This window comes from Schistocerca cancellata, chromosome 5 (genome assembly GCF_023864275.1).
Source record: "Schistocerca cancellata isolate TAMUIC-IGC-003103 chromosome 5, iqSchCanc2.1, whole genome shotgun sequence".
Classification (NCBI taxonomy): domain Eukaryota; kingdom Metazoa; phylum Arthropoda; class Insecta; order Orthoptera; family Acrididae; genus Schistocerca; species Schistocerca cancellata.
In genome coordinates, this window is record NC_064630.1 from 2791458 (window position 1) to 2803982 (window position 12525).

At 41.7% G+C, this 12525-nt stretch overlaps 1 protein-coding gene across 1 annotated transcript in view; it reads left to right on the plus strand.

The window, feature by feature from the left end:
- Positions 1-12525, plus strand: part of LOC126187706 (nuclear pore complex protein Nup205) — a 277609-nt gene that overhangs the window by 18697 nt on the left and 246387 nt on the right. The window contains exons 3-4 of the mRNA XM_049928949.1: positions 1755-1923; positions 3301-3519. Coding sequence (XP_049784906.1) covers positions 1755-1923; positions 3301-3519 — 388 coding nt within the window. The remainder of the gene's footprint in view (positions 1-1754; positions 1924-3300; positions 3520-12525) is intronic.

A 12525-nucleotide genomic window follows, 5' to 3' on the forward strand; every position in this document is an offset into this window, starting at 1 on the left:
TGTCATTTGTGTGTGACAATGTCTACTTCTTTGCATTATGCAACTTTTATTTATTTAAAATTGCATAATGAGAGTTCTTGTAAACAGGTTGCTGTAAAACTGTTAGCTTCATCTTGGTTGTGTGTGGTGGATAGATCTCTGACTCTTGATAATATGCTTATATTGTCAGCAAACATTGTTTCTAAAAGATTTTGCAAGGTGCTTTATGTAAATTAATAACTTTCACTGAATAGTGTGGGGCAGCATTTGTTACGTTTCTGGATCCACTTCTTCATCTACATTAGTACTCTGCGCCCCACCTGACAGTTAGAGGAAGCAGTATATTGTCTGACTCTTCCCAGAAGAGAGAGAGCTTTGCGAGACAAAAGCCCAGTCCCCAGAGAACTTTGTGGGACAAAAGTCTAGAACGTTTTCTTTCAATGGCAGACTCTTTCAGAAATTACAGTACCTCTGTATTCATTATGGTGTTGTGAGGCAGTAGTAGTGAATGACTAATGCCCCCTGATAGTCTCAAAAGATGATTCCTGTAACTTTCCCTGCAAAATATGTGACCTTTGCCTTTTTTTGCAGCACTTTTGTCAGGTTTCTTCCACACCATGCTCTTACATTTTGTGCCGAGGTTCGAGCAATGGACCCAGGTCTTATCCCCATTTGAATGCTCGTACAGCATTCCCTGTAGACAGATGTTAACTTCCGACGGATATTGACAGTGGATAGTTGTTTCGCTGCGATAAAAAACAAATGATAGAGGCAGCTCACAAGCAGACACACTTTGTAGTGGTAACTCCATGTTCACTGACGGCCTACTGGCAAGGTACTGCAGTATGCACCACAAGCTGGTGAGAGCATTGTCAACACACACCAGTTGAACTCTCCAGCCCTCAGATGTCATGGCCTCAATTTATTTTGCAGAATAATAAAATGGGAAACTTACTTATTGGTTGATCTTCATATTAAGTGGCAAGCTGATACCACCTCTTACAACAACATTATCAGGGAATGTATTCAAGAAATTTTGCAAGTTCTGTGTAAAGCACTCTACCACAACAACTCCTGATTCAGGAGGTCTATAAATGAACCTGATTACCATATTTGACCCACTTTTGCTGATTAAGTTCACCCAGATTAATTCAGTTTCTGAATCCACAATAACATCGCTAGACATTATTGACTGAATTCTTTACTGCAATAAATATGTGAACTTGTTAATAATGCCACAATATTTTAATTTTTTCTGGGAGCATTTTATGGCTTACATCATCAGCAGGATAAACGATGTCATAGAAAATACAAATGCAGAATTTTTCTTGTGAAATTTGGTAAGAAATTATTTATTCTGAGCTATATATTGATTTCTGTGAAGAGATTCCACCATGGAAGACAATATGAGGCAGTAAATAAGTACTGCACAGAAAAGTTGGCCAGGTTTCAATTATAGGCTATCTTTTCAAACACACCCCTTTTATGCTAGTAAATTGCCTTTTACACTATGCTTTTCGCATTGGTCTAACAATTTTTAAGTTTTGTTGCTTTTCTGACTGATCCTCATTCACAGTTGTGTATGACTTTTCATTTTTTGTTTTGTGTTACATGCATCAAAATACAGCATTTGTTTTTGTAACTTTGTTATATTTATGGAAATCTTTGCTTTCAATCCTGCTTTGTCACCAGCTCATCTAGTAACCACTCACCGTAATGTTAAGACTTTGAGGTAGTTATTGGAAGCGTCATTGGTTGTCATCTTTTCTGTTTAGCCAAAGAATTCCCAGCATAGAGAAGAGCTACGAAAAGGAATTACGGAAGGTATAATGCTTCCAGGCATTGGCCATCAAACTCTGTCTAAGGAGATAGTGGATGAAGCAATAATAATTTCAGACATGTATGATCTTAACGAGTTCATCGCCCTTGACTTACTGTGCACAGGTATAGTAACTTCAGCTTACTGGAACGTTATGTGACAATTGCTGGAAGTTTTGTAATGTTAATAAATTTATTTTTATGAAATTAAATATTTACTTATTCTGAGTTAGTCAGAACTACAATCATTGTAATTATTACTAAGCCTTATATGTACTAGCAACAGCATAGAGGTCAGCTTCACTGCTGTTGCAGATATCTGTTCTGGAGACCTCCAAATATTATAAAATAAATTTTATTTTCCACTTTGATGTTGACTGAGGTACAGATAGGCAGTTTTTTCAATGAAAACATTACACAGAGTATCACAGATGCTTTTGAAGTTGCAGAAGTAGCAGTGCTATCAGTTACCATTAGTTACAAACTTTTAACACTGTATGTAAAATTATGATGCCTACACAGAATTTTTGAAATACACACACACACACACACACACACACACACACACACACACACACTCTCACTTTCAATCTGGCTGCCAAGACCAGACTGTCTGGCTTTGGCAGCCAGAGACTGTGGTTACATGTGTGAGCTGCATTTGCATGAATTTGTGTGTGGATGTTGTCTGATTCTGATGAAGGCCTGTTTTGCTGAAAGCTTTGTTTTACAGCCTTTCTCTTGTTCCTTTCTATGTCTCAGTGTCTCCAATATATGGTGAGCAGCAAGCATATAAACAGAAATTTTAACAGCAGTCCTCCTTGATTGGTGTATGACTGTGTGCTTACACAGAATATCAAAACTTTTTGATTGATCCTTGTGTCTACATAAAAGTCTGACTGATGTTCCAAATAGTCTTTTGTTTTTAAAGCGTAGAGAGCTTCCTTATAAAGGAATGTGTATGAAAGAGAAAAATTGTTTTGCAGAAATAAGAAGTTAAAGCTATAGTATAGAGCCATTGGTAGGATGTTAAAGAAGTGGAAAAGCAAGAATAATTGTTCCATTGTTTGATAATCCTCTCTCCTTGTGCTTTCTTGTCATTTTATTATCAGTCAGGAAAAAACATAATATGCAGTATGGTTTTCAGTATTTTGCATTAGAATGTTAAGGATATTTTCAAGACTCAGCGAAAGACTGGAGGAGAAGAGAGGACAGTTATGTGCATATTATCTTTCTATCTATTACAGTATGAAAATGGAGCCAGTGTTAGCATAAATAAAAAAAAAATTGACCTTTCCCTTTAAAAACCTGGTTGAAATATTACTAAATTTCATAATGCATTAATAATATTGATTAGTCTTATTTTAAAATTTAATTTTACTAGCATATGCAGATATATGTGTTTAATGGTATATTTACAGTCAAATTTAATTTTTTCTAACCAGAACCATGTTTGTAAGTACTATTTGTAAGAGAAATCCTGCTAACGATTTCCTTTTCTTGTAGCTCAGCAGCGCATGCCTCATCACCCAGGTCTGCCTCGAGGGCTGGTTGCTGTCTTGCTGTACTATGATGGCAGGCGTGCCTTAGTTTATGCTTTGCGTGCATTAGTGCAAGCTCGAAATGGAATTTCGTGGACTGTGAGTTCAACTGAGGAGGTCACTAGATATATCACGCGTTATACCCAGGAGCTGATGGATCACGGTGTAATAAACCGGATACTGGGTGAGCTATACACTTTTATATTGTTTGTGATGCTTCTTACACAGAAGATGTGATTGTAATCAGATGTAATAATGTGAACTATTTAATACACCATGCTGTAATTGGAAACAGAGGTAATATTTTGGAGGGACTGCAGGTTTATGTCTTTACAGTATCTGTTCATTGGCAGTGAAACTCAAATATTGAGTGTATAGCTAGATCATCATATATTTGTACATTCTCCACTTATCTTTGCCTTTGTCTTTACCTGTGTGTCACATTTCTCACACCAGAACAAACTATTTGATACACCTATTTAAAATGTAGCTAAAAATCCTTCAGTTACCTTCAATAAAATGCACCTAAAGGATGATGAATGTTATGAATACCGAAAGTTCAAATGACTTTCTTGCTTTAATTATTATTGTGTTGATTGTGTTAATAAAGTGCTGAATTGTCAATATTAAAAAAGGTTTTTGTCTTTGAGAAAAGCAAGTTGTATTTAGTGGGACAGAAAATCTGTAACAATTAGCTGTTGTTTCATATTGTAGATATTTGCAAGAATGAATTTATATAAGAGTAAGTGCAAGTGATAATACTCCGACATTTAGTTAGCTGAATGTATTGTAACTTGTACAGAAGTTCCTCAGTAATTTGTGATTCACTGGTGCGAAAGTCATTCTCTTCTCTTAACTTCTGTACACTTATACCTTAAGGGAAGAGATCTGAAAAGTATGTTAAAATGACAGGGTAACTGTTCACTCATTACTACCACTTTTCATCATAGTTTGATGACTGTGGCTGTGCGGCAACCCCAGTTTGTTTGTAACTGTGTTGGAAAACTACTTTGATATTTCTTATAATGATAGTCTTATGGGAGTGTTCAAAGCCCTTATTATGTCACAAATTTATCAATGCACGAACAATTAAAAAGACAAAGGAACATAACTGTACCCATTATGACAGGGTGATATAAAGCTAATCACTTCTCATCTATCCCTAAGAGGCCATAGAAAAAGAACATGGAGTGTATGTGTTTTATGTTAGGAAAGAAAGGATGATGGTTGTCTGGGGCGAAGTGGAAGGTTGCCGGTGAATCTTCCTGATGTACAGTCGTGGTCCATTAAACTATTTGTTTCTAACATTTCGTCCAAGTCAGTGTTGGAAATCTTCAGAGGTGCTCCTCGTCGCATTGAGTCTTGTTGATAGCAGCACTTAAGATGTCCAACAAAGCTCTGGATGAAACTTAAGGGATGCAAAAGTTCGTGGTCCACAGCCACACAGCTCGAAAGGTTCACCAGCAAACAATACAATTGTTCATGAAAGCAATCAAAGTGAAGTGGAAGGTGTTATCATCTTGGTTGATGCAGTGGTAGTGGAGATGATGATGGCACTGGGACGTCAAATCATCTGAGACTGGGGAGACCCAGAAAATCTGCTGGCATCCAGAGGTGTGGGCCAGACGATGAGAATATTTGTTGATGACTATGTCAAGATGGCAGCTGTGGGTCGGTGAACTACTGAGGAAATAGTAAATGATGTCAACAGAGAAGTTGTGACCTCTGCAGTGATTCAGTACCTGTCTCCTGAAGCATAGCAATGCCGTTTAGCTCTGCAGTGGATGGGGGATGCAGGTGTCCACAGTTTTGTATGATTTGAAATGTAGGCCCTGCTGATACAGCAGGTGGAGCTCGAATTTGCACGAGTGCCCACGAGTTAGGCATTTTGCCGCCCTAAAAGTAGCTTTGTAGATCTGAGTGATGGCTACTATTTCATCCGATGATGGATTTGGCAGCATCAGTACCTCCATCAGGAACGTATGGAATGTTGATATATCTGATCATTGAATCAGTGTATGATCTGCTATACCTTGTATTCAAATCTGTCATGGTGCCTTGTAAAACAGGCACCTGCTAAGAATAAGACTGACTTCCTTCCCTATTCTGCTGGAAAGTAAGCCGTACACTTGCTATGTAGATTCATTGCTCAGAGCACTGAGAAAGTTACACCTTCACTTATTGTAGTTCCGTAACATAATGTTGTCAAGGGGAAATATTTTTTGGAATAATTGGCACCCTTCTGATTGCTACTAGCTTTCTGTTATATCATATGCATGAAAGTTTAGGCGGAGCCACGTGATATATATGTATCCTAATTTTACGTTGCTAACTTGAATTCTGAAGAGTAAAAAAGATGATGCTGACATATCGTTCATGTGGCTGGATCGTAGGTTGGAGCCTGATAATCTGTTGGGGCAGCAGTTGCAGTGATTTTCCCATATGCTCCCAGAGCAGTTAATCCTGTTGCTGCCTCTGCTGTATGAACAGGGAACAGGACAATGGCATTGCTAAATGGCTGTTCTCTGTTTTCATGAGACGCAGAATAGACTTACTTTTTATGTTACGATGAATTTTTGAGAGGTTATGAGCAACTTCTGAAACTGCAGTTTAGTCGTGGGGAATAATCTGAGTTCTCTAATTTGGTTCACGGTCTATTGGTTGTGGAATCTCTTGCTCTGACATAACACATTAAGTATGTGCATACACTATGTATGATTAGACAGCATGTAACTTGAGGAATTCTTGGGTGTTAATCCGTGTTATTGCAAGTTCTCCTCAATATTTTGGCAGAGTTGTTGCCATCTCCAGGCGGTCTTTCTTGACTCCTGCTCCACACTTTTCAGAATTGTGTATACTATTATGTGTAAATTGAAGGTAGAGGGGAGAATGTAAAGGGAAGGGACGGGAAGAGAAGGGAAGGGACTGGACTGGACTGTTGATGACTGCTGCTTCGGATCTTAACACAGAGTTAGTGATAACGAGTGAAAACGTTTGCTGGACCAGGATTCGAACCCTGGGATCTCCTGCTTACAAGACGGTTGTGTTAACCAGTGCGCCACCCAGATACAATACACACACCCAGATACAATACATATAGCAACTGTGCCGACCATATCACCACACACGTCAGCCGACCCACACTCCCACCTTGTGCCACCTATCTGCAGTCCCTGTCGATGTCCTTCATGCTCGCTACTATGACAGGGTGTATACGCCCTAGGATAACCGTAAAATCTGGGAAAAATGCAGGAATTTTTTCATCCGGCAGAAAAACTGGAAAAACACGGGAATTTTTTAGAATTCTGGGAATTTTTCAGTGTTTTAGTTTTCAGTTAATTTTTTAGAATTTTGACTGTTAAGAAATGATTGTCTAACAAAGGTTCGAGTCCTCCTTTGTGTGTGTGTGTGTGTGTGTGTGTGTGTGTGTGTGTGTGTGGTGTTAGCAGAAGTTAGTTTAAGTAGTTTGTAAGTCTAGGGCCAATGACCTCAGCAGTTTGGTCCCTTAGGAATTCACACACATTATACTGCAGCAATAAATCATAAGTAACAGAAAAAAATAAAGTAAAACTTAAGATGCAAAGGAAATGCGCCATTTACAACAAAACACATTGTACATGCAAGGGTCTGCCAACCGCAAAATGTGCTAAAGGCATTAGGATGAAAGACTACGCAATACTTCATAACAGCAAACTGCTTGCGATGATCGTGACACCACAACTGTTTACATTAGCTTCATTAGAGCAGTTGCTAGGCTCATGTGCCTGTGCAGTTGAGTCGCATTTGAACAGTAGACTGTCTCGCTTCCGGCTACTTGAAGTGTGACTGTTGGCTGTATCGGCTGTAGCAAGCGGCCGTATGCTACTCGGAAAAAAATTTCTGGCACGCAGTGTTTACATTTACTGATTTTGCTGTTTCCTCTTCGTTTACAGCTCTCGTGTCAAATGAAAACAAAACAGATTCCTGTGGCCGGGAGCCGTCAATTGAATTAAAATACATTCACATGATTATAGAATGCCAAAATAAGTTATTAGTTTCAGTTTTTCTGTTTTATTTTATTTCCAGGTTTTTGACAGTCAAGCATTAATTGCCTTGCAGAATGATGAAGTTATTTTCGTCGGTTTGCTAAAGAAATTTGGCTGCTATTAATCTTTTCTGCTGAGGCAGACTACTGGCTAGTGTCAACCGTTTGCTGGATTTCAAGCGCATGTTTTCATCTTCTGGCACACATGGCATTATGCCGTGATAAAGAACCAAACATGAGATAGTGTAGTACTTGTACTCTAAGAAAATTAACATCCCAAAAACCACACTGAAAGGTTTAATATCAGGTTGGGGCCTACTTCATTGTGAATCTGGACATACAAATGTGAACTTTAAGCGGAAATATGTATTTTAGTATGGTTTACGAAATTCCGATGCTCTTGGAGTATCATCTGATGTCCTGTTTCTTTTACGACGTAATGTAAGATCTCTTGATGCTTTAAATGTATGAAGATACAGACTTCCTACGTTTTGTAGCTGCGCACACTCAGTAACGACTGTTTTCTGACTGTCAATGGCAACTGCTGAAACGAACTTGTTTCTAATAGGTCACGGGAAAATATTGCGAGTGGTGGTTTGAAAAGCGCCACTTCAATGTAAATTACCATTAAGTAATAGGAATTATGTTGCATATGAGAATGTGTGATGATTTTTTTTTTTTAATCACAGAGTGTTGGTCTCTCATTTAAAACTTAACTCTTCGAGACCAGCCACTTTGAAGAATTTCAAGCTCAGAAGCCCAGACATTTATGTCATTATTTAAAATTTTACTGGCATATTTGTGTGATGTATCTTAAAGTATAACACGTGCAAAAAAAGACCAATTTATATGTGAAAACTTAACTTTTCTGGCGGCTTCTTGATCTTTGAGGCCAGTATTATATATGAAAGTGTTAACTTTTCTTGTAGCCACAGTTGTATATTATTTTAAACCATTAACTTTTCCTACTTGTGTGTTCGCACTACTTAACAGTGATGTTGCTGTTGACTGGATTACATCAGATGTTCTATGCTCTGAATATCTGCTTTCATTGGCTGGCGAGATCACGTGACATGAGCTGTGATTGACTTAGAGTGCACTGCAGTCTCAATTTCAACACTTCGGAAACTAATGTTCTGTGTTTGGTGGAATTCGAATGTATACTTTTGCAATATGAAAATACTGCACATCAAAAATTTTCTTTGTTTTCGCTCGCGCTCGTTTACTAATGTGCCGGGAGGTTTGAGCCGATGCGTAAAATCTTAACTCTTCAAAGCATTGATAAGTTGTACAATTCTGAGGGAAAGTATACTGTCACTTAACACGGAAAAAGTATATTTTCATGTGGAAGATTGAGTATTTTTAACCGGGAAATCCGATAAAAACCTGAAATTTACTGCCCCCCCCCCCCCCCCCCCTGCTTATACACCTTGTATGAGATTTCCGAAGGCATAATTATGCATCCGTTCTGAAGAAGATGGATTCATTGTCCATTGAGGTGAATCAGTTATATGAAGGTGTGGTGTGCACCACATGACATGTCCAAAACAGCAGACACCCTGCATTCGTATAATTGATTCGCCTCAATGGACAATGAATCCATTTTCTTCAGTGCGGATGCTCAGTTATGTCCTAACTCTTGCGGGAATCTAAAAGAAGTGAGCATGGAGGACACGGACAGGGACTGTGGATGTAGCACTAGGTGGGAGTGTGGATTGGCAGAGAGGCTGTCGCAATAAACTCTGCGTGCAGGTGGCACGGTGGTTACCGCAACTGTCTAATAAGCAGGAGAGCCTGGGATTGGGTCCCAGTCTGGCACACACTTTCAATCGCCACCGCGGATTCTGCATTAAGTCCCGATGCAACTGACATCGGTAGTCCCTCCCCTCCCCTTTCCTTCTCCCCCCTCCTCCTACAGTTTAGCTATAACGAATCACAGCTGTGGTTCCTGCACGGTGTCTCTTCTTCCGGACGTCTCTGAAAGAACAGACACCACGCATTCATATAAACATCCTAGATATGTTGCCGTTACCCCCTCTACTGATCTGCTCTTTCACTAGTGGTGCCCGGCTACGATCTGTGGCCTTGAGGGGTGTCCCTGCTATATTGTCAGGTGCAGACCTTACTGTATGTGAACACCTTGTTTTAGGGCACAGTACAGGGTTTTACACTTGACTCACGTGTAAGCCAACTATCTTTGTTAATTGTACTGTCTTGACACCAATTAGGCCATCTCTTACTTCAGTTATTAGTGTCCAAGACGGTCTAATTACCCCCGCGGGGGCTCGCCGCTTTTTGGTGGGTTTGTGCTTCCCCACCACGGGTCCCCAGCATTTATGGCATCTTTTCCCTTCTGTGCTGCATGTCTGGCCTCCTCCTATTCTTTTTTCCCCTCCCTTGGGAAACATGTCTGGGATGTTTTTGGCAATGTGCTATGTATTTTCAGTAGTTGACCACTGTTTTTCGTTCCTTTTTATTCACCTTCTACTTTACTTCGTCTGCTTCAGCATTTGAGGTTACTCTTTTTCCTTCTTCCTACCTGTGCACTACTGAAGGCCGTCCCACGCGTCTGACACGTAACAGGTGACTGGGTAACATGTAATTCCCGACCCCAGGTAGACAGGTAGGGTTCGCACGTACCTCCTGGCACAGGCCAGGCCCAGGGAGGGACGACTGCCTGACCTGCGACCTGTTACCATCCAAAATTCCCGGTTGGTCCTCTGTCAGGTGTTCGGGAGATGTGACCTGAGGTGTGAACTACCACCCGAGGCGGGTGAGGCCCCCTTCTGAGGGGGGTCCCCAGCCCGGAAGGAGTGTACCATCGGAGGCACTGACAATCGTGGAGGATTTTCTGGCAATCGGCCAATTGTCATCTTCACAGTCCACGTTTACCAAATGTAAATGGAATGAAGCTCGCAATTCAAAGAACCTCCCAGTTGCGCCACAGTTCCCTGTACTGAAGACTGTCAGTCCTTTGCAATGGTAGATCCGTTTCTTATTCAGAAAGGTGTTAATGCAATTGCCGGCCCTGTGAAATCCTGCTCTCGTTTATGCAGTGGTGCTTTGCTTTTGGAGACTACTTCAGATTCTCAAGCACAGCAACTGCTAGCTGCTTCGCTTCTCCACAGCTATCCTGTTTGTGTCGACGCCCGTAGAACTCTGCATTCTGCCCGTGGTGGTATTTACACTCCACTAGGCTGCTCAATTGTCTGACCGAGACAGAAATCCAAACGTTCCTCTCTGATCAGGGTGTCATAACCGACCGTCAGGTGATGAAAAAGGTAGATGCATCCTTAGTGCCCACACTCACTCTTTTTCTCACCTTTAATGGAGTGTTGCTTCCATCCAAGATCAAAGCAGGCTGTGAAGTTATCACAATCTGACCGTACATTCAAAATCAGTGTCATCATTACAACCACACTTGGAAGTCCTGTCGACACCAGGCATAAGTGTCAACTGCAATGGTGACCGTGCCGCCTCCTCTCGAGAGTGTCCTCTGTGTCTCGATGAGCGGGCTGTCCGGGAGACTCAGAAAAAGGCAGATGTGCCTTACCTAGTCCCTTGCAAGCTATTAGTTCATTGCAAACCCTGCATTCTACCATCTGGCACTTACAGTTCTGTTCTTGCTACATCTTGTTCCGTGAAGGACGTGGTCACGCTGCCATGTGACCTCAGATTCAGCACCGAGTTTGTGAAATTGCCCAGTCTCGTGGTAGCATCGCAGTCTCGTCGTCCAGCTGTGCAATGAGCCACCAAATGTTCGCTTCCTGCAGCGAAGTCACCTGCTACACAACTGGGAGGCCGGAAAGCATATAAGGAATAGTTCCCTGAAGACTTCCTGCGTCCCTCCAGCCGACAAAACATCTGAGTCTTCCTCTGCCAAACAGAAAAGCTCCAAGAAGTCAAACAAAGGCAAACCGTCTTTTCCTTCGCCGACTCAGAGCCTCTTAGACGGTGTTGCCGTGCGATACCCTCACCCGGGCGACCTCTGTGTCGCGCTAGTGCACCGCCAACCGTTCTTCAGCCCTGGACTCTGCAGATCGACAGAGGGAGAATTCCGACGACTCTGTAGATCTCGTGGAGCACGATCTTCCAGCCTCAGTGCCCTGTAGCAATGAGTCTTCGAAGGCTGGTACTTGGCAGTTGCTGAGGTGAACCTCTTCATTTTTTCCCTCCTCCCCTTCTCATTATGGTTCTTCTTCAATGGAATGTTTGTAGCCTTTGATCAAACAAAGAGGATTTACAGCTGCTCTTAGAATCGCAGCGTCCACTTGTTCTCTGCTTCCAGAAAACAAAATTGTGTCCTCATGACTGCTTTGAGCTCTTGCATTTCTTCCCAGTTCATTTTGATCTTCAGCCCCCCTCCCCCCACCGCGGATGGCATTCCATCTCGTGGGGGAGTCATGCTGCTCTTAACGAGACGACGTTTGTAGTCAACCAATCTCCCTGACTTCATGCCTTCAAGCTGTTGCAGTTCGCCTTTTCCTTCCTAACTTGACCTTTTCCTTTTGTACTGTTTGCATCCCTCCATCATTCGATGTCACGAGGGCAGACTTACTCCAGCTTACTGGGCAGTTGCCTCACCCCTTTCAGCTGCTCAGTGACTTTAATGCGCATAACGCTTATGGGTTTCTCCCAGAACCTGTCAGAGAGGTGTCCTCTTGGCTGACCTTCTCAATCAACTTAACCTCTTCTGCGTTTACATGGGAGCACCCACTTTCCTTTCAGATTCCACACAGACCTGTTCTCATTTGGACCCATCCTACTGCACTGCCCAGCATGCACATCATCTCGAGTGGTCCAGTCTCTTCGACACATGCTCGAGTGGCCATTTCCTGTGTGCTGCCCGTTTTCTAACTTCTACCATACCTATGTGCACACCCAAATGGCAGCTTATTAAGGCCGACTGGAGGCTTTACTCCTTCCTGGCGAACTTCGATGAACAACATTTCCCCAGTTGTGATGTCCAGGTAGAATATCTTACAAACGTTATCCTTACCACCACAGAACGTTCTACTCTTCCCATTTCCTCTTTACCGCACCATGTCTCGGTTCCTTGGTGGGCATAGGTGTGCCGCGAAGCAGTTAACGCGTGTAGACGTATTCTCCGCATTTTTAACTGTCATCCTGCGATGGCAAACTGCATTCATTATAAACAGTTGGGTG